This window comes from Microcaecilia unicolor, chromosome 9 (assembly GCF_901765095.1).
Source record: "Microcaecilia unicolor chromosome 9, aMicUni1.1, whole genome shotgun sequence".
Classification (NCBI taxonomy): domain Eukaryota; kingdom Metazoa; phylum Chordata; class Amphibia; order Gymnophiona; family Siphonopidae; genus Microcaecilia; species Microcaecilia unicolor.
The window spans coordinates 105,686,614-105,709,507 of record NC_044039.1 but is presented as its reverse complement, the minus strand read 5'-3'; the positions used below and the strand labels follow the sequence as shown (position 1 = coordinate 105,709,507).

At 45.0% G+C, this 22,894-nt stretch overlaps 1 protein-coding gene across 1 annotated transcript in view; it reads left to right on the top strand.

Moving 5' to 3' along the window:
• The window catches only part of HECTD1 (HECT domain E3 ubiquitin protein ligase 1), a 324,415-nt gene that overhangs the window by 47,310 nt on the left and 254,211 nt on the right, over positions 1-22,894 (top strand). Inside the window, 1 exon segment of the mRNA XM_030215386.1 lies at positions 10,177-10,404. Coding sequence (XP_030071246.1) covers positions 10,177-10,404 — 228 coding nt within the window.

Sequence of the window (22,894 nt, the reverse complement as noted above, 5' to 3'; positions counted from 1 at the left end):
ATGTACTGGTGGGGGGGAGGAGGGAGCAGCAAAAAGAAGAGAGACTGCATTTGTGAGGGGGGAGGGAGTCAGGGAAAGGACCCAGGGGTGGGGGGAAGGGAGGGGAGGGAAGGAAGTTGTGAGAGAGGTTCTGGATCTAAGTAAGGAAGTAGAAGAAATGCTGGACCTGCAGCATGAGGAGGAGGAACATATTTATAAATGACCTAGAGATGGGAGTAACTAGTGAGGTAATTAAATTTGCTGATGACACAAAGTTATTCAAAGTCATTAAATCGTGGGAGGATTGTGAAAAATTACAAGAGGACCTTACGAGACTGGGAGACTGGGCGTCTAAATGGCAGAAGATGTTTAATTTTTTATTTGTTGCATTTGTATCCCACATTATCCCACCTCTTTGCAGGCTCAATGTGGCTTACAATACATCATGGATAGTGGGAAAGAGAAAAGAGTAGATATTTGGTGAGCAAGTGCAAAGTGATGCATGTGGGAAAGAGGAACCCGAATTATAGCTATGTCATGCAAGGTTCCACGTTAGGAGTCATGGACCATGAAAGGGATCTAGGTGTCGTCATTGATGATACGTTGAAACCTTCTGCTCAGTGTGCTGCTGCGGCTAAGAAAGCAAATAGAATGTTAGGTATTATTAGGAAAGGAATGGAAAACAAAAATGAGGATGTTATAATGCCTTTGTATCGCTCCATGGTGCGACCGCACCTCGAATATTGTGTTCAATTCTGGTCGCTGCATCTCTTAAAAGATATAGTGGAATTAGAAAAGGTGCAGAGAAGGACAACGAAAATGATAAAGGGAATGGGACGACTTCCCTATGAGGAAAGGCTAAAGCAGTTAGGAATCTTCAGCTTGGCGAAAAGGTGGCTGAGAGGTCTATAAAATAATGAGTGGAGTTGAACGGGTAGATGTGAAGCATCTGTTCACGCTTTCCAAAAATACTAGGACTAGGGAGCATGCAATTAAGCTTTTTCTTCACTCAACATGTAATTAAACTCTGGAATTCATTGCCAGAGAATGTGGTAAAGGCGGTTAGCTTAGTGGAGTTTAAAAAAGGTTTGGACGGCTTCCTAAAGGAAAAGTTCATAGACCATTATTGAATGGACTTGGGGAAAATCCACTATTTCTGGGATAAGCAGTATAAAATGTTTTGTACTTTTTTTAGGATCTTGCCAGGTATATTGTGATCTGGATTGGCCACTGTTGGAAACAGGATGCTGGGCTTGATGGACCTTTGGTCTTTCCCAGTATGGCAATACTTATGTACTTATGTACTTATGCTGGACACTGGTGGTAGGGGAGAGGGACAGGAGAGATGTCAGAGGGAGGATATGCCAGATCATGGTGGGTGGAGAGACATATTGGACTGCAGGAAATGGAAGGAAGAGGTGGGAGAGATGCTGGACCTGGAGGTAGGGAAGGGAAGATAGACTGAGATGGTGTGTAGGGATGGAGGGAGGAGGGGGAGATATATTGGACCCACAGAGGGAGGGAAGGATGTGGATGGGGGCAGGGATGGAAAGGAAAGAGAGACAGATGTTGGACCGCATGGGGGTTGAGGAAAGATAGGAAAGATCTTGGACCATGTTGTACAGGGAGGGATAGGTACAGGGACTCAGAGAAGGGAGATGCTAGGTATGGGGTGAGAGAATGTAGGTACAGAAATACAGAGAGCCAGTGATGGACAGGGAGAGGATAAAGAGACAGAAGGACAATGCTAGACACACAAGGTTATGGACAGGAACACGTGTGATGCAGGACACTGGAAGGGTATAATGATACAAAGGGATGATGTGGACATGGGAGAATAGGGAAACATTTGGGTAGAGAGGTAATGCTGGACATGGAGATAAAGAAGGGGCAATGCTAGATACAGTGGGATGGATACGGACACAGAGAAAATGCTAGACAGGGGAAGTTAGATACAGAAAAGAGGGATGCTGAATATGGTGGGAGGATAGGGACACTAAAGGAAGATGGATGATGCACATGGAGAAAGAAGAAATATCAATGGATAGGAGATACTGGTAAGAGTTAAGAGAAGATGGAGGAAAGCAGAAACAAAAGACTAGGACTAATAAAATGAGCAAACAACAAAGGTAGAAAAATGATGTTTTGTGTTCATGATTGGAATATCAGTTTTTTGGAATGTACCTCTGTTAGAGCTGGAGGCATATTTTCAAAGCACTTAGCCTTCCAAAGTTCCATAGAAACCTGGACATGGCTGGAGTCCAAGGCAGAAACTTAGGAATGGGAGGGGACCTCAAAGCACACTACCAAACTTTACCTTAACCTTCATGGCTCCTTCAATAATGGCAACTTTTTCAGGTCCTGAGGCAGCAAAATATCCACACACCATCACACTATAACCACCATGTTTGATCTTCTGAGTGTGTAATGCTATATTTGCTTTATGGTAGACATAATGGGACCTGTGTTGTCCAGAGAGCTCCACTTTTGACTCTTCTGTTCGTAGAATATTCTCCTAAAAGGCTTGGGGATCATCCAAGTATGTTTTGCAAATCTGAGATGAGCATTGTTACACTTTTATAGCAGTGATTTCTGCCTCGCTACTCTTTCATGAATACCATTTTTGCCTAGATTTTCTTATTGGGAAGTCCTGAACACTGACCTTAGTTGAAACTAGAGAGGCCTGCAGTTCTTTGGATGTTTTTCTGGGAAGTTCTGTGACTTTCCAGATGAGATGTCGCTTTGTCGCTGAGCCCTTAGAGTTATTTTGGCAGGCCCAGCTACTCCTGGGAAGGTTCACCACTGTTCCAGGACTTCTCAGTTTGGAGATAATTATTTAGTGATTCAGTGAAGTGCCAGAGCTTTAAAAATGGCTTTGTACCCTTTCCAGACTGATAATTCAGCAACTGTTTTTCTCATCTCTTCAAGGAATTTCCTTTGATTGTGGCATAGTGTTCTTGTAGAAATTTTTATGATGACTACTTCAATGTCATGATACAGTGAAATATATATTGAGATTTAGATTCAGCAGGGCTGGCTACAGTCAAGCCTGGCTGTGTTCTGTCAGCTCAATATAATTATCAATTAAATTTGGTGATATTGTTGATTAACAAAGGGAGTAGTCGACCCTCCCACCTTATCCTCTAGTATCTCTAATTTCCTCCCTTCCATTACGTCCTCCGAGTCTGTCGACAAGGCTGTCTCCACTTACAATGCCACCCTCTCCTCTGCACTGGACACCCTTGCACCATCCATCTCCCGTCCCACAAGGCATGCTGACCCCTTGCACCCGTTACCTTCGCTCCTGCACCCGATCGGCTGAACGCCTCTGGAGGAAATCGCGCATCCATACTGATTTCATTCATTACAAATTCATGCTATCCTCCTTCCAGTCCTCCCTATTCCTCGCCAAACAGGACTATTACACCCAATTGACTAATTCCCTCAGCTGTATCCCTCGTCGTCTCTTTGCCACCCTTAACTCCCTCCTCAAAGTGCCCTCTGCTCCCACCCCCCTCACTCTCTCCTCAATCACTGGCTGATTACTTCCGCGACAAGGTGCAGAAGATCAACCTCGAATTCACCACCAAACCATCTCCTCCTCTTCACCCTTTAACCCACTCCCTCAAGCAACCAACCCAGGCCTCCTCCTCCTCTTTTCCTGATATCACCGAAGAGGAAACCGCCTATCTTCTCTCCTCCTCGAAATGCACCACCTGTTCCTCTGACCCCATCCCCACCAACTTACTCAACACTGTCTCTCCTACTGTCACCCCCCCCCCCAATCTGTCATATCTTCAACCTCTCTCTCTCCACTTCAACTGTCCCTGACACCTTCAAGCATGCTGTAGTCACACCACTTCTCAAGAAACCATCACTTGACCCTACCTGTCCCTCCAACTACCGCCCAATTTCCCTCCTACCCCTCCTCTCCAAGATACTTGAACGCGCCGTTCATAGCTGTTGCCTTGATATTCTCTCCTCTCATGCCATCCTCGATCCACTTCAATCCGGCTTTCGCCCCCTACACTCTACAGAAAGGGCACTATCTAAAGTCTGCAATGACCTGTTCCTTGCCAAATCCAAAGGCCACTATTCCATCCTCATCCACCTTGACCTATCCACCGCTTTTGACACTGTCAATCACAATTTACTTCTTGCCACACTGTCCTCATTTGGGTTCCAGGGCTCTGTCCTCTCCTGGTTCTCCTCTTATCTTTCCCACAGTACCTTCAGAGTACATTCTCATGGTTCTTCCTCCACCCCCATCCCGCTCTCCGTTGGAGTTCCTCAAGGATCTGTCCTTGGTCCCCTTCTTTTTTCAGTTTACACCTCTTCCCTGGGCTCCCTGATCTCATCTCACGGTTTCCAGTATCATCTGTATGCCGACGACACCCAGCTTTGTCTCCACACCAGACATCACTGCGGAAACCCAGGCCAAAGTATTGGCCTGCTTATCCGACATTGCTGCCTGGATGTCCAACCGCCACCTGAAACTGAATATAGCCAAGACTGAGCTTATTGTCTTCCCACCCAAACCCACTTCTCCTCTCCCTCCACTCTCTATCTCAGTTGATAACACCCTCATCCTCCCCGTCTCATCTGCCTGCAACCTCGGAGTCATCTTCGACTCCTCCCTCTCCTTCTCTGTGCATATCCAGCAGGTAGCCAAGACCTGTCGCTTCTTCCTCTATAACATTAGCAAAATTCACCCTTTCCTCTGTGAGCACACCACCCGAACTCTCATCCACTCTCTCATTACCTCTCGCCTTGACTACTGCAACCTACTCCTCACTGGCCTCCCACTTAGCCATCTATCCCCCCTTCAGTCCGTTCAGAACTCTGCTGCACGTCTTATCTTCCGCCTGGATCGATATACTCATATCACCCCCCTCCTCAAGTCACTTCACTGGCTTCCGATTAGGCACCGCATACAGTTCAAGCTTCTCCTACTAACCTACAAATGCACTCGATCTGCAGCCCCTCCCTACCTCTCTACCCTCATCTCCCCCTACATTCCTACCCATAACTTCCGCTCTCAAGACAAATCCCTCCTTTCAGTACCCTTCTCCACCACCACCAACTCCAGGCTCCGCCCTTTCTGCCTCGCCTCACCCCATGCTTGGAATAAACTCCCTGAGCCAATTCGCCAGGCCCCCTCCCTACCCATCTTCAAATCCTTGCTCAAAGCCCACCTCTTCAATGTCGCCTTCAGCACCTAACCACCATATCTCTATTCAGGAAATCTAGACTGCCCCAACTTGACATTTCGTCCTTTAGATTGTAAGCTCCTTTGAGCAGGGACTGTCCTTCTTTGTTAAACTGTACAGCGCTGCGTAACCCTAGTAGCGCTCTAGAAATGTTAAGTAGTAGTAGTAGTTACTTTTTCATAAGGGTGATATGGGTGTTGGATAACTCTGTTCCTTAAATTAATAAAGTAATAATTTAAAACCTGTGTTGTCTACTCAGATTCCCTTTGTGTAATATTACAATTTGTTTAAAGATCAGAAACCCATTCAGTGTGACATATATGCAGTAACAGGGGAAGTCACTGTACTTTGCTGTGAGGAAGAACTTGAATGTTGTTATAACGTTCAATCAATTTACCAAACTATACTGTACATACATAGTGTGAGTACACAGACCAGCTGTGTTTGAAAAAAAATAAAAGCGGGGTGATGAAAAAAATAAACACAGAAGGGCACAAAGAATGTAAAATCTAAGTGATACATGAACCACAGATTAAACAGCAGCATTGAAAAGGGCGCAAAGGCAGTTGTGATTTGGGGATTAAAAAATGTTTTTTTTTGAGAGAGGAAGTGACGTCACGGACCTTGATGGCTGCTTGATCTCTTTGCTCAGGAGCGTCCTCACTAACTACAAAGCTGCATCTGCGATCATCCGCCCCGATTTTGTGTTCTTTCCTCCTCTGGTGAATGCAGCCGGTCTAGAGAGTGGATTTAGCTTGTCTGCGGGTGACAATGTTGGTGGCGCGGAAAGAGGTTGAATGGCAGCCTCATAAGCCAGCGGATAAGGCCCCAAGGCGCCACGTGGCATCTGAGCATCTCTCGCACTTAGACTCTGACTCGGCTATGTCCTTAACGGAGGCTTGTTCAGTTCCTCCTACCCGGGGTCTAGTTCCTTACAGAAATTTGAGATGAAATAAAGTCCTCCAAAGAGGAAATATTGGAGCAAATGGACGTTCTTAGCGTAGACTTACGGGTGCTGGGAGGCCAAGTGGAGGACCTGGAGGCTCGTATGGACGTCCACGATGAGCAGTTGAGTGGGGCCGATGCTCTCTTAACAAAGCTCCTGGCTTCTTATGATGATTTGCAACACAAAATAGACGACTTGGAAAATCGGGGGAGTCGGAATAATCTCTGCCTCCGTGGAGTTCCTGAATCGGGAGACAGAGGATGTAGCTACCATCGTGCGAGTGGTGTGTGGGGAAATTGCTGGGGTCAGAGGATATGGCGATCAAAAGGGCATATAGGGCCCTGGGGAAACCAGTGGAAAACCGACCCCTTGATATTGTCGTTTGCTTTGCCTCTTTTCGGGTTAAAGAGCAAGTGTTGCAACGGGCACGCCAAGTGTCTTTTGTGGAATATAATGAAGCCAAAGTTATGGTCTTTCAGGACTTGTCTGTTTACTTTGTCTCAGAGACGTGCCATGAAGCCTGCGCTGGAAGTGTGGGTTAAGAATAAAATCCCATACCGCTGGGCTTTCCCCTTTGCACTTTACTGTGGAGGGAAAGTTGCATCGGGTTCGTTTGTTACCTGGTGTTTGGAAGAAGATTTTGCATGGTGCTGGATTGATGACCAAGGAAGTTCCACCGGTGGACGTGGTTTCCACTGAAAGAGCCAAGCTTCAAAAATGGAAGCGAGTTTCCCGCAAGAATAAGAACGCCCAGGAAGATACCTGATTTACCTGTTTGGACTGGCTGTAGGCCTTTTCTTTGCTTAGGGTATGTTACTGTTTCCCTGATTCATATAGGCTATGTTCCTGTAATGCATTGTTGCTGTTAGATAATGGGTTGGGAAAAGGAGCGAGGGGGTGTGTGACTAGAGGAGTAGGGGAGACAGAGGGGGGGTTTAGGTGTGGGGGTAGGTGAGTAGGTTTGTGTGTGGGGCGGCCGGGGGTGGGGGGGTTGGGTAGTGTTCTAGTTACGGTGGGGTTCTTCCTCCAGTGTTCCCAGTAAGTGGTACCTGGTTATTACTGCCTGGTGGTATAGATGGGGGGTGATGGGGTCCGGAAGGGGAGGGAGGAAGTGGGGGGGGGGGGGTTGTTCTGGGGGTGGGGGGGGTTAGTTTTTTTTTTTTCCCTCTCCTTTTCTCTTTTCACCAGACTCTGGTCGGTGCTGGCTTCCATGTTCTACCAGAGCTCATAGCTCGTATATTGAGGGTTAAATGAGTGTGGATCTAAAGTTCTTGTCCTATAACGTTAAAGGCGAACTCTCCTCAAAAGCGTCAAAAGTTATTTAAGGAATTGTTTCACAAACCTCATGTAGTATTTCTCCAAGAGACTCATTTAAAGAGGGAACATGAAAAATACTTGACCCATCATTATTACCCACATGTCTTTTGTGCCTCTGCTGTGGATGCTTCGAAAAAACGGGGGGTTTCAATTTTGCTTCATGCCTCCCTGCAGATTCAGGTGTTGAAATCTAGGTGTGACCCTACTGGTAGGTTTTTGCTTCTCCATGTTTTGTTGAATAATTTACCTCTTTCTCTGGTGGCGGTTTACATGCCCAATGAAGCTCAGGGGGACTTCTTTGGCAGGCTTGGTAAGGTTGTTCAATCTGATCCATATGGTAAATTGGTGTTGGGTGGTGACTTTAATGTGTCCTTTGACCCAGTTGTGGATAAGTCTGGGGCGGTGATGGGAATGGATGTTAAAAACTCTAAGGCTATGGTTGAATTAGCTCGCTCTTTAGCTGTATGCGATATGTGGCGATTACCTCATCCTGGGGATAGGGACTATTCTTTTTACTCTAATTCTCATGATTCATGCTCTCATATTGATCATTTATTATTAGATATTTCTGTGATGCAGGGGGAGTTGTCACTCAGGTATTGGCCCCATTACTATATTGGATCATGCTCCTGTGCGGATGCAGCTCTCATCCTTTTGTGAGGAAGATAAGAACAGTAGGTGGACATTAAACTTTTCCTTTCTGAAGGATCTTAAGCTTTTGGCTAACTATCGAGCGTATCTGAAGGAGTATCTTGACATTAATTTGACTTTGGGTCCTCCTTTGGGGATTGTTTGGGATGCCTTAAAGGCTGTCACAAGGGTTTTTTTTTTTTTTTTTTTAAATAGGCAAGCATTCAGGCGCGGGCTAGGCAAAAGGAATTTGCAGATTGTATATCACAGTTGTCTCACTTGGAGGATCTTCATAAGTCTTCTCACTCAATTTCTGTACTGAGGCAGATCTAGGCTTTACGGTTGAGATTGGATAATATCTATTTGAACCAATTGCAGTTTATCAGGGGTCAGCAACAGTAGTTTCATTACTTTAACCATACTAAACCTGGTCGTTCTTTGGCCATGAAATTGGGGCAACGTAGATTTGAGTGTACTATTCTTCGGATTGGAGGGGGCAATAATATGGTGTTAACTAAATCTTCTTTGATTCGGCAGCGGTTTCAGTCCTTCTATCAGTCTTTATATTCACTGATTCTTCAATTCATCAGGATGCGATTGAGGCCTTTTTATCATCTCAGAACCTTCCTTCCTTGACAGATCAGCAGAGATGTATGTTGGATGGTATTATTCAAGTTGATGAAGTTGTTAAAGTTACTAAGGATTTGCCTGCAGGGAAGGCGCCTGGTTTGGATGGCTTACCAAATGATTTCTACAGGACCTTCAGGGGGGAGCTTGCTCTCTTCTTGGTCGAAGTTCGTAGTGGAGTTCGGGAGGGGGAGGCTTTACCTCCCTCTATGATGGAAGCCTGGCTAGCTGTTATTCCGAAGCCAGGCAAAGATAAGTTGGAATGTGCCTCTTATCGTCCAATTTCAATTCTAAATTCTGTCAAGATCATAGCTAAGGTCCTAGCAAATTGACTAGCTAAAGTTCTTCTTGATCTGATCCATCCGGATCAGGTTGGGTTTGTTCCCCAAAGACAAGTGAAAGATAATGTTGGTTGAATGGTTAATTTGCTGCATGTCGCTATGAAGTCAAAAATCCCCTTGTGTCTCCTGGGGTTGGATGCTGAAAAGGCATTTGATAGTGTTCATTGGCCTTTTATGATTAGTGTTATGGAGCGCTTGGGTTTTGGGTCTGGTTTCAGGGATTGGACTCGAGCTCTTTATAATTCTCCCAAAGTGTGTGTGCGAATTAAAGGGGGTAATTCTCCCTTGTTTTCTTTGTCTAGGGGGACACGTCAAAGATTTCCTCTCTCGTCGATGCTATTTGCCTTGGTTATGGAACCCCTCGCTATTGCTATTTTCTCTAACCCAAATATTTCAGGCCTTGTGGTAGGTGGTCAGGAATTTAAGCTGACAATGTTTGCTGATTACATCTTGTTTTCCTTGCCTTGGGTTTGGGGAAAAGGTAAGCAGCTCAGTCTCGATCATGTTCAGTTTTAAACAGCGGTGGATAACATGTATGCCTTGTCAAGAATGTAATATTAATTCTCTAAGTAATGTTTGTACGTTTGGGTAGCTTGCCCAGGTGCCCTTGACCTGGATTGGCCGCTCTCGGGGACAGGATGCTGGGCTCGATGGACCTTTGGTCTTTTCCCAGTATGGCATTACTTATGTACTTATGTAAGTATTCTGTACGTTAATTATTTCAGTCTTGAGAGTTTCTTGTATGTATTGAACTATAAGGTTTTACCATCGAGTTGTGTATGCCACTGTTGAAGGATGTGACTTATTTGCTTTTGTGTTGACTCCTATAAGTTTAATAAAGACTTCTATAAATTTAAAAAAACAATGCTTTTTTGAAAAAGAATTTTGGAATTGAAATATGGAAAGGAAGGATAAATGGAGAAGATTAAGGAATACTAGAAGTTTGACAACCCTGAGTAAGTAGAATTGGAGAAGAGGGACAGCTATCTAAAACACCAGCTAAACTTTCTCCTGATTTATTGAAGTAGCATAAAATACAACTGACATTGTAGTTGGATGCTTCCTTCTGACAAGTTGATTGTATGTGATGACTTTGTTTTTTTTCTTTTTTCTTTTTTATCATTAGGTGTTGGAATTGATCTGCACGCGAGAGTCAGGTGCTGTGTTTGAAGCTGGGGGTTTGAACTGTGTGCTGACCTTCATTCGTGACAGTGGGCACTTAGTCCATAAAGATACCCTCCATTCTGCCATGGCTGTGGTGTCCAGGCTGTGTGGCAAGATGGAACCTCAGGATTCATCTCTGGAGATCTGTGTGGAGTCCTTATCCAGCTTACTGAAGCATGAGGATCATCAGGTAGGATGGTTTGTACAATGTTGAAACAGTTGAAAGCACAATAGTTGCCTCTCCCCCCCTCCCCCCCAAAAAAATATTCTGTATAGCTGATTAGGTGGTACAGTACTGATTTACATTGAGGTCTTTTTTTATTCTCAGCTATAACTGGAAAATTGCTATAAAACACTTCAAATGGGGAAATTGAGTGTACTTTGACTTCTGTGTTGGATAGCATTTTCACTTCCTTTCTTTTTTGCCTCTGTATTCCCACTGGTTCTCTAAACATGCTTGAAAATTGATACTCCTACTTTCTCCCCTTTTTCCCCACTTGAGTCCTGGAGATACTTTCCACTCACCCACAGAGTCATCTCTGCAGCCTTGAGAAGATGAGGTAGCATGAGCCTCAGGTTTTTGCACCCTGGTGATGTCGTCATGAGTGGATGATGTCATCGAAGCAGGACCATATTCTCTTATCTCTTCACTATAAACATAAAAGCAACTACCACATTGACTTGCAGGATTTACTTTGATTGCTGAGCTTGCTGTACCTCTGCCCCAGTGAACATGGGGCTCATATTGCCTTTTTCCCTCATGGACCCAGAGTTGGCACCCAGCAGGAATAAAGAGGTAAGGAATTAGTTCTGCCAACTGGTCAAGCATGTTTAGAAATTCATTGCAAATACCAAGGCGAAAGGAAGGGGAGATATTGTAACATAAAATTTGAAGGGAAAGAGGAAAAATTTGGCCACCTTTAGAAATGAGTGGAAAGAAAACAGAAAAGATACAGATTCAGATCAAGTTCATTGCTGAACGGCAGTACAAATCATAATAACCAGGAAATGTTACCAACCTTTCAAAAAAAAAAAAAAGTAACATTTAGGTCAAACAAGTGCTCAAAGAAAGGAAATAAAGTAATTGCTTCTCCATATGGTTAACCTCAGTATAGTTTTTGAGAGGACTGAAGGACTTAACTGATAAACTTTTACAATTCTCTAATTTTATGCCTTACCTTTTAGAATTTTCTTTTTTTTTTTTTTTTTAAATACATTTGTTACTTTGGAGAAAGGGATGGTTTGGGATTGTATGGTGACTTGTATTGATTATATTGTTGCTTGAAAGGCATGTTAAAATGGAATACACCTAAAAATATTTCTAAAATGTAATTTTCTTATTCTCCATGCGAGACCAGCCCAGACAAGTGGGTTATGTCCATCTGTCAGAAGATGGAGAGAGATTTAAAAAAAGCTCAGAGCTGACTTATTTTCCTTATAGGAGGCTGGTTCTGCCTTTTGTGCCCAACAGATGGTACAGATAAGTGGACTGGTGCAGCAGGCTTGCTAGGTCTCAGGCAGTGGCTTCTCTGCTATCTTCCCAGGTTTGCAGTCTGATTTTCCACAGGACACAATCTTCTGTTGCTTTTGGTAGAGCAGGTACTGGTAAATGTGCTCACAGTGCTATGGCCTTCAGTTGAGCAGGTTCCCAGGATTTGGCTTGTTTGCTGCCTCTGGTAGAGCAGGTATTGGAAAGTGTTCTCTCAGGGCTTCTGCCTACAGTGACCCTCTGATTGAGCAGGGGTAGGTAAATGAGGTCAGATCTTAGTTTCATCACCTCCCTGTTCCATTTCTTTCTCTGCTGCTTCTTGTCATTTAATTATCTGCAAGAGAACCCTATCGTTTAGAAGCCATTCTTATTCAAGTTATTTGAGGGTGGTGGGGAGCAAAGAGGGAGTCTCGAGGAGCGAATGCAGCAGGCTTTCTGCGAGATCCAGCCGCCTGGTGTGGAGAGTGAATTGTTGTTCCTTTACATAAGTACATAAGTAATGCCATACTGGGAAAAGACCAAAGGTCCATCGAGCCCAGCATCCTGTCCCCGACAGCGGCCAATCCAGGTCAAGGGCACCTGGCAAGCTACCCAAACGTACAAACATTTTATATATGTTATTCCCAAAATTGTGGATTTTTCCCAAGTCCATTTAGTAGCGGTCTATGGACTTGTCCTTTAGGAAACCCTCCAACCCCTTTTTAAACTCTGCAAAGCTAACTGCCTTCACTGCATTCTCCAGCAACAAATTCCAGAGTTTACGCATTGGGTGAAGAAAAAATTTCTCCTATTTGTTTTAAATTTACTACACTGTAGTTTCATCGCATGCCCCCTAGTCCTAGTATTTTTGTAAAGCGTGAACAGACGCTTCACATCCACCAAAGCTCTTCCTGATGTCTCTTCTTGGGTCCGTTTGCCCAGCACTGTTCTATTGCCAGGTGAAATGGATGGACCAGGACAGGATTGCTCTGGTCAAAAGGGGTTCCACTTTCGACTGCTCTTAAAGGAACTTTGGAGAGTGGGAAAGTATAAAAACTGTTAAGCCCCCTAGCAACTTTGGATGGAGGAAAGCCTTCATCTTCTGAAGAGGATGTCCTGTTTGTATATAGATTTTTCATTAAAAATGAATTCTCTTCTGTTTGCCAGGTGGCCTGTTACTTCTCGGTACTTCAGGCTATTAGAGATTCATTTCCCAGAAATATGAAAAGACAGTTTCCGGCCTTAAGATAGCCAGGATGGAAAGTAAGCTTTGCTCCCTTTTCCTGAAAGAAGAGGTAGTCGTTTTTTGTACATATACAACACTGATACTAGGAAACGTAGTGCTTGGAGACTTCAATGCCATTATGAAAAGCAGTATAGAAGATGCCATAATAAACAGGGCTGGGTCTTTGCTTAATCAAGTTTCTCAATTTTTCCAGTCCCTCTCTTTAGGCTGTAGTATATTAGTGGCTTTACGACTTGATTCCTCTTGTGTTGGGTCCAGTAACCCTTGTGGATGGTACCACAGGATCCTCCTTTTAGGTAGTGTTGTGCAGAGTTTGGGTGGTTTGACTGCTTTGTGGGAGAATGGATTGCAGATAGATCCACAGCAGGTGAGACTTACACAATAGAGGTTAGTGAAGCTGTGGAAGCTCCTTTTGTCAGATGCCTCAGTGATCCAATCCAGTTCTAGTGTTACGTAGAGCACAGGGATTATAAAATTTCTTGGAAGTGCCGCCGTAGAGTGGTGGTTGCTGCAAACAAACCATGTTCTACAGTTTCCACCTGATATAGGGATAACTACATTTGGGAAAGTCAAGAACCTTTTAGTGAGCTTTCTGACCAGATATCTCCCTCCGTTTTCTCAGGAAGGTGACCCATGAGAATTGGTTCAGCTGGGTCAGCTCACTTTTTGTTGTGGATAACTGTATGCTGAGCATTGGCTTTTATGACAGCACCACGAGGCTTCTTTACTGGGTTGTATGATGCTGTTAATGGCTGGCTGCAGTAGCAACAGTATTTGACTGATTAATTCAGCCACAGGTTTTGTGCCCTGTTTTCCTTAGCAGGGAGGGGCAGAGACATGGTACTGCCTACTCAAGGCGCTCGGGATAGTCATTGTGACAGTTCAGCAGAACAGCGAGAGGAAGAGATTTATCGTAATTCTTGACTTGTCTGGAGTATTTCCATGTGTTTCATTCACAGTTTGTCACCAAATGGTTCTAAGAAGTGCTTCTGAAGGCTTCAGACTCTTGATCTAACAATATGGTAGCAGCAGTCTCCCTACAAGGGGAGTGATTCTGGGTCCTTGCTTAGTCTGTTAACTGGCTGTGCAGGGCAGATAAGAAAAGGAAAGGAGTTTTGTCCATGTTTAGGATTATTTCAGGTGCTTGAACCACTAGGAAGACTGATAGCTTTTGAAAGGTGTAGGTTTTTTTTTTTTTTAAACTTCTTCACAGACTGTGAAATATTTGAGAAGTCCTTTTCCTTTAAAAGAAAAAGAGGTTCTGTGCCCTTGGACGAAAAAACTCAAGGCCTCACTCCTAGCTTCCCAGATCTTCCTTTTCCATGTTCACCCCTTGCATTCACCACAGCAACAGAGCTTAGAACCTCACTTCCCAAACTACCTAGGCAATCATCACAACAACGGAGCTCAGAACATCCTTCCCAAATTAACTACCCAATCATTACATCAACAGAGTTCAGAACCTCCTTCCCAGTGTGGACTTTGGGCTCAAGGACTGTGTGAATGTAGTATCTTGGGCACAGGCACATACACATCTTAAACATTTTTCTCTCCTCTCATATGATCTTCATGCATATAGAGTTGCCCTTCCTCTCTGTATGCACTCTGGAAGTTCATGGGTGGGGAATGGAGCAGAGGGCAACCTCCTAATTCTCGTCTCTGCTGCTAGCCTTGTTGGTTAAGGGGGAGTCCTTGTCCAGAACAGCTGATGAGGTGGCAGTGGCCCTTAGGTAGGGTAGGGACACAATCAGCTGCCTATGCTTGGTAGTCTTGTATACTGTCCTTGGGTAAGACAATCCAGGAGATTTGTTCTATGCAATACTGTTAGCTAATAGAAACATGCTGGGAAACCCTTTTAGCAGCCAGCTATTTGCGGAAGAACCTAGCTACAACTTGCATATCCACACAGGTTAAATTCATGGTATCCTAAGACATGACAGCTTGCAGATGTGCCCTTTGCCCTACTAGGGGACAGATGGGGCTCCTCAACTCTGGTGAAATATCAAGATCAAATTCTTCAACTAAAGGAGAAGGATGTAAACAAGGAATTTCATTGACTTCCTTCAGTCAGAGACCTTTTTTTTTTTTTTTTTTAAAGATCAGTTTTTTACTTTGTTTTATGATCATGGCTACTATTGGGAGCTCATTCTTCATGGGGATTTTTCTCAGTGTTGATATTTGCAACCCTTACTTGGTGCCTGGAGAGGTCCTTGTAGTGGACCTTGTTTAGTGTTTGGAGTATGTATGCGTTCAATTTTATGGAGGAGTTAATGTCCCCTTGATGGCTCTGTTCCTTTAATCTGGTGGTTTTTCCAGAGAAGACTGGATGGAGGCATAACCTGCACTTCTCATACAGGGCACAGTCAAATTTTGGATTATTTCAAGGTTCATGTATAGAGGAGATCTTTATTTACTCTGAGGGGGGGATATTTTCTCAAGAGAGAAAAACACACGAGACCTTCACTTTGGTGATCTCATCTTGAAATCGGAGCTTAGACCTGGAGGTTCTGGCATCCCTTTCCCTTGGGTCTTTAAGGTACTGTCTGCAACAGCTCGCCTTTGGAGGGTAGTATACCTCTTCTACCTGAATTCAGGCTTAAATTTCAATTGTAGGAAAGTCATGTGGGGACAAGAAGCCGTTGTTGATTTCCAAGCCCTTTCAAATTCATATAGGCACCTTTTTGGTATGAATGGGTTCAAAAAATGACAGTGTTCTCTAAGGCATTGATCTCTAGAGGAGTCAAGGAAGAGTTTGCTGGTACCAAAGAGCAATGTGCCTCTTGAGGAGGACTCAGGAATTCTTGTAGGCAGAGTCCAAATATTTTTCTAGATGATAATGGCAAGACACTGCATTTTCGCTCTAAGCACTTAATCTTGGATGTTGAGGCTAGTAGAGTCTCCACTTTGGGCATAAGAGCCTTGAGAGCTGTCCTGGTTTCTTCCTGTACAGTTAGGTGAAGCTTTGGTACTTTCCACTTGTCTGGACTGTCTGGCATGTATATGAAGGAAGGTGAAATTTAAATTTACCTAGTAATTTCACTTTCCTGAGTCTACCAGATCAATCCAGAAGGCACCCAGGAAAGCCGTGGCAGTGAAGAATAAATACAGTTGGTGCATGTTGCCTATTCAGGAGGTTTTTTAGGATTAATTTTACCCTCTGTTTCAAGTCTTACCTTGTTTGAGTTTCTGACCAAGGAGAGGTGTGTTTGGCTGCAACAGCTTTTGTTTTGAAGGTGTTTCAGAAACTAAAAAAAACAAAACAATTTTTATTGTATGATGGGAGTTTTTATCCAGGCCTTGCTAAAATCTAGTGACCTGTTTGTGGCCAAATCCAAGGGCCTTGAGTCAGTCGTTATCCTTGATCTGCACTTTTGGACTCTGTTGGCCAGTTTGATAACGCTGTCTTTAGTTGGATCTTCTAGTTGTGTTCTGTCTTTGTTTCCTTTTTCTCTCTCGTTGTAATTTTAATGAATGTTCCTTGTGGCTCCCGCTCCACTTCTATCCCATTATCGGTTGGTGTACCTCAGGACTGTGACTGGGAAATTTTCTTTCTCTATATTTCTTCCCTTGGTGTTGTCCCAGATGTACGCCTCTACACTAGAATTTTCACCAGGAACTTATGCTCAAATCTTGGCTTACTTGTCTGACATTGCTGCCTGGATATTCACCTAGTTGATCTATTGTAACTCTGAAGTATAGGAAAAAAAGGGGACACTGTAACCCAAATATCCCTCTCTCCCCCCTCCCAGAACTTGCTTTCTGCAGAGTATTATTACTTAGAGAATTAATATTACATTATTGACAAGGCATACATATTATGCACTGCTGTTTAAAACTGAACATGATCAAGACTGAGCTGCTTACCTTTTCCCCAAACCCATCTCTCCCCTACCTCTTTTTTTCAATTTCTGTGGATAGCATTGTCATCCTTCCTGTCTTCTCAGTTCATAACTTTGGGGATCAAGACAGGAAAGATGACAAAAAAAGAAATGTGGGAACAAGGTTTGCTGGAGTATTACTCCAGATGAGACAGAATCAGTACTAAGCCTTGTGGAGGTATGTTTATCCACTCCTTCCCTAGCTGAGATAATATTTAACCATCTCTCTGACCTCATGTGCAACTTTCTTTAAATTAGTCACCTTACTTTCTAACTCTTCTTACTCGCTTACCTATCTGTATGTTCATCTCTGCTCTACTCTTTATTATCAGTTAAAATGTTCTATTATGTATTATGTTGACATCGTAAGTAGTATACTATGCCATACTTTGTATTGTTTGTTTTTACTGCTGTAATTGCCTATTGCTCATGTTTGATCTAGTCTTACTGTACACTGCCTTGAGTGAATTCCTTCAAAAAGGCGGTAAATAAATCCTAATAGATAAATTAAAATAAAGTTTGACTCGAACCCCTTGGAGGGCTGCAAGTTCTGTTTGGTAAGTCCCTGACTTACCGCTCGGGACATGTTCTGTGCTTGTGCCAGTTGGGGTGAATGGTGACTCCCGTGGAGGCAGTTAAGCGGTGTTCTTGCTGTGGGACCTACCTGCCAGCGTTGGGGCATTGAAGTGTGTGCAAGCCCGGGAATCCTGTGATAAGCTAAAGAAATGGTTGGTGACAGCACGTCTTCGGATTTGGCACAACATTCAAGTATGCCAGAGTCCTTTGGCGCTCTGGCAGGGCCGGTGTGCAGTTTGATACAGAAGAGCGCAAGAACAGGCAGCATTTTGTTGGGGGCCTATTGGCAGTGAGGAACAGCCTCTGATCATGTACAGAACACAGCCACCATTTTACAGCCTCAGAGCCTGACAGAGCATTCAGCTGCATCGGGATCTTTGTTTTCTCTGGAATTTATATTGTAATTACACCAGGCATATTTACTGAAGCAGAGACAGTCAGAGTTTGCAGCAAAGTACTTCAGTTTCTCACCCCTCTGGCTCCTAAGAGATTTAATTTTGACCTCGGGAGTGGGCAGATGAAGCTTTCTTCTTCTCCCTCATCTGATGTGTCCTTGGTCTACTCAGAGGAGCCATCATTGAAAGAGCTGTTAAAGGAGGGAGTTGATCTGAAAGTACTGAGGTTCTTTCATAAAGAGGAGCTCAGTACTCATTCCTGAGGCACTGGCCATGCTTTCCATTGAGGAACCTTCTACTTCAGCATCATGAGTTCCATCTTTGTTGATCATAGATAGGGCTTTCAACCCAGTCCTCAGGGCACACCCAGCCAGTTGATGTTTCTGGGATATCTCCATTGATGGGGATATCCTGAAACCCTTACAGACTGGGTGTGCCTCAAGGACTGGGCATGAAAGCCTCTGTTCTAAGGCCTTCCCAATACATACAGAAATTCAGGACCTGATTATAGCGGAATGGGTATCACCGGACATGGGGCTGAGAGTTGGAAGAGCCGTAGCTCGCCTCTACCCATTAGTTTCAGAGGAGAAAGAGAAGCATAAATTGCTGCTTCCCAATGTGGACTCCCTGGTTACAGTGGTGATTAAGAAGACCACTTTTCTGGTGGAAGGGGGCATTGCCCTAAAAGACCTATGGGTAGGAAGCAAGAAGGTTCGCTGAAACAAGCCTTTGAAGTGGCCTTTTTGGGCCTTCCAATGACAGAATGCAGCTCATTCGGGGCAAGCGCATGCCTAAAATGGCATCAGCAGGCAGTAAAACAAGGTGGGCACCATAATTCCTAGCTGGAAGTGGGGTCCACTTACTTGGCGGATGCTATTTGACATGTTATGGGATACGGTCCGCAGTATGTCTTTGGTTGTCACGGCATGTCAGCAACTCTGGTTGCAGCATTGGGCAGTGGATACAGTGTCAGTCACATCTAGTTAAAATGCCCTTTCAGGGAAAATGGCTGTTTAGAGATCTCAGTAATTTGGTGAAACTAAGCCACAGTGGTTGCTGGAGGATAAGCCAAAATCATTTGGTCATTCGTCTTCAGAGGGCTCTTGATCTCAATTTTGACACAGCAGATGGTACCTGCCTGATTGTCAGCGATATGGTCAGATATCCCATTTTCAGACACGCCGGTGTTCCTTTCATGCAGACAAGAAGTCTGCCTAATGCTCTAGAGCATCGCAATGATACGAGGCTGGTCCACTCTTCTCTTTCTGTGGTGTGACACATGTTCAGGAGTTTTAGGAGGAGTGGACCAAAATCACGTCGTACCAGTGGGTTCTGGATATTTGTACAGAAGGCTACAAGTTGGAGTTCTCCCGCCCAGTCACTCCTTCCTTTTTCCAATCTCTTTGTCAGAAGGGAGCCAAGATAATCAAGGTTCAGACTACTGTAAATTCTTTGCTGGAACTCTGGGCCATTATTCCAGTTCCCCAGGCTGAACAGGGACAAGGCGGGTACTCTACTTCATTATCCCAAAGAAGGAAGGCACCTTTTGTCCTATCTTAGATGTGAAAGGACTAAATTGCTGCTTCTGAGTGTCCAGCTTTCACATGGAGACACTAAGAGCAGTCATATCCTCAGTTCAAGAAGGAGAATTTCTCATTGCCTTCATCTGAAGGGGGTGTACTTGCATATACCATATGGGCACCACATCAGAGGATTCTACGTTTTGCAGTGCTGGGCCATCACTGCCAGTTCAGTGCCTTGCCTTTTAGTCTTGCCATGGCTCCAAGAATAATTATCAAGGTTACGGTGGTAGTGGCTTTTTTCTTTTGGTGCTAGGGAATCAGAGTCAACCCGTATCTTAATGACTGGCTAATTCGTGCATGCTATTCAGACAGTGTGGCAGCATGAACAGAGTTGTCCGTCTTCAGCAGTTATTGGGTTGGGGGATTAATTTCGAGAAGAGCAGACTAACTCCATCTCAGACGCTGGAGTATCTGAGCATTCTAATCAGCACAGCAAGGGAGAGGATCGTCCTCATGGAGCACAGAATGTTGACATGTTTCAATGGATTCATCTTCTCAGTCAACGCAGGCCCAGGTTCTGGGCTCAATGGCGGCAGTGATTGAAGTGATACAGTGATGGAAGTGATGCCATGGGCAGGGGCTCGTATTCGACTGTTAAAGGAATCTCTTCTCAGCCACTGTTCTCTGTTGCTACAGAAGTATGACCTTCATCTTCCTGGACTCTAGTTGCTAGACGGAGTGTGCAGAGATGGTTGTTGCCCAGGAATTTAACTATTCGCTTTCTGATAACACAATGGGAGGTGGTGAAAACGGTCAACAGCAAATCAGATTGAGGAGCTCATTACAAGTTCCTTCTGGCACAGGGCACCTAGACAGAACAGGAGTCTCGGTAGGCAATAAATTGCTTGGAGCTCATGGCAGTGTAAAATGCCCTATGTGACTTTGCTCCCTTTCTGGTGGGGGCTCCAGTCTGAGTTTCTCTGACAATGTGAAGCTATAGAAATGATAAGTAGTAGTAGTAGTCTGATGACTGTGGAAATGGGCTCTTCCTCATGAGTTGAGTGGAGAAAAATCTTTTATGCTTGTTGACAGCTCATATTGCTGGGTCCTTTAATGTGGAGGCGGACTTTCTCAGCAGGCGCTCCTTGGAACTGGGAGAACGGGAGCTATCCAGCTAGTAGGTTCAGCTGATAGTGGACTGATTGAGTTCTCTGCTTCTGGATTTGATGATAAGGAATTCCAAAGTGCCCTAGTTCTTCAGTTGTCAGAACTGGGCTCGATGGGAATCTGTAGCCCTGGCTGGAGACACATCTACTGTATGTCTTCCTTCCTTGGCCCATGGTATGCCACGTGTTGAAAAGGATCACATTGCACTGGGGTTGAATAATTCTTGTAGCTCCAAAGTGGCCGCAGAGACCTGATTCGACTACTGGATGGGGAGTCCTTTCCATCATCTTGCCAGTACATGGCCTGCTGAACCATGGTGTGATGCTCGAATTCACTTCCAAGCCTTCTCCTCCCTGTGATTTCTTAACCCACCCCCTCAACCAACCTAACCCGGCCTCCTTCTCCTCCTTCCCCGAGATCACCGAAGAGGAAACTGCTCGCCTTCTTTCTTCCTCAAAGTGCACCACCTGTTCCTCTGATCCCATTCCCACCAATCTGCTTACCAACATCTCTCCTACGGTTAACCCCTCAATCTGTCACATCCTCAACCTCTCTCTCTCCACTGCTACTGTCCCTGACACCTTCAAGCACGCTGTAGTCACACCACTTCTCAAAAAAACATCACTTGACCCCACCTGTCCCTCCAATTACCGCCCCATCTCCCTTCTACCCTTCCTCTCCAAATTACTTGAACGCGCTGTCCACAGCGGCTGCCTTGATTTCCTCTCCTCTCAGGCCGTCCTCGATCCACTTCAATCTGGCTTTCGCCCACTACACTCGACAGAAACAGCACTCTCTAAAGTCTGCAATGACCTGTTCCTTGCCAAATCCAAAGGTCACTATTCCATCCTCATCCTCCTCGACCTATCTGCCGCCTTTGACACCGTCAATCATAATTTACTTCTTGACACACTGTCCTCATTCGGGTTCCAGGGCTCCGTCCTCTCCTGGTTCTCCTCGTATCTTTCCCAACGCACCTTCAGAGTATTTTCTAATGGCTCCTCTTTCACCCCCATCCCACTCTCTGTTGGGGTTCCTCAAGGATCTGTCCTTGGGACCGCTTCTTTTCTCGATATACACCTCTTCCCTGGGCTCGCTGATCTCATCACATGATTTCCAGTACCATCTCTATGCCGATGATACCCAGCTTTACCTCTCCACTCCCGACATCACAGTCGAAACCCAGGCCAAAGTCTCGGCCTGCCTTTCAGACATCGCTGCCTGGATGTCCAACCGGCATCTGAAACTGAACATGGCAAAGACTGAGCTCCTTGTCTTTCCACCAAAACCCTCCTCTCCTCTTCCCCCACTTTCCGTCTCTGTTGACAACGCCCTCATCCTCCCCATCTCTTCAGCCCGCAATCTCGTAGTCATTTTCGACTCCTCCCTCTCCTTCTCTGCCCATATCCAGCAGACAGCTAAGACCTGCCGCTTCTTCCTCTATAATATTAGCAAAATTCGCCCATTCCTCTCTGAACAGACCACCCGAACCCTCGTCCACTAACTCGTTACCTCTCGTCTCGACTACTGCAACCTCCTCCTCGCTGGTCTCCCACTTAGCCACCTATCCCCCCTCCAATCTGTCCAAATTCCGCCGCACGTCTTATCTACCGTGTGAACCGATACTCTCATATCACCCCTCTCCTCAAGTCGCTTCACTGGCTCCCGATCCGCTACCGTATACAGTTCAAGCTTCTCCTACTGACCTTCAAGTGCACTCAATCTACAGCCCCCCATTACCTCTCTACCCTCCTCTCCCCGTATGTTCCCACCCGTAACCTCCGCTCTCAGGACAAATCACTCCTATCTGTACCCTTCTCCACCACCGCTAACTGCAGACTCCGCCCCTTCTGCCTCGCTTCACCTTATGCCTGGAACAGACTTCCCGAGCCCATACGCATGCACCCTCCCTGCCCATTTTCAAGTCCTTACTCAAAGCCCATCTCTTCTCCCTTTTGGCGCCTAGCCACTCTACACTGACTACATAGCTTGTTACCTTTAGATTGTAAGCTCTCTTGAGGAGGGACCATCGTTCCCCATGTTTAAACTTGTACAGCGCTGCGTAACCCTGGCAGCGCTATAGAAATGCTAAGTAGTAGTAGTAGGATCCATGCCCTTTTGGTCTTATGGCTTGGCCATTGAAAGGTCTCAAGGTTATTCTGATTTGGTTATTGCTACCTTGCTTCAGGCTCAGAAACGCTCTACATCAGTATTTCCCAAGTCTAGTCCCTTTCCAGTCAGGTTTTCAGGCTGTCCACAATAAATATGCATGAATTCGATTTGCATATTTGCCTCCATTATATGGAAATCTTTCATGCATATTCGTTGCGGATATCCTGAAAACCTGTCTGGCAAGGGATACTCCAGGACCAGACTTGGGAAACACTGCTCTACAACAATGGTGTAAACTAGGGTGTGGAGGATGTT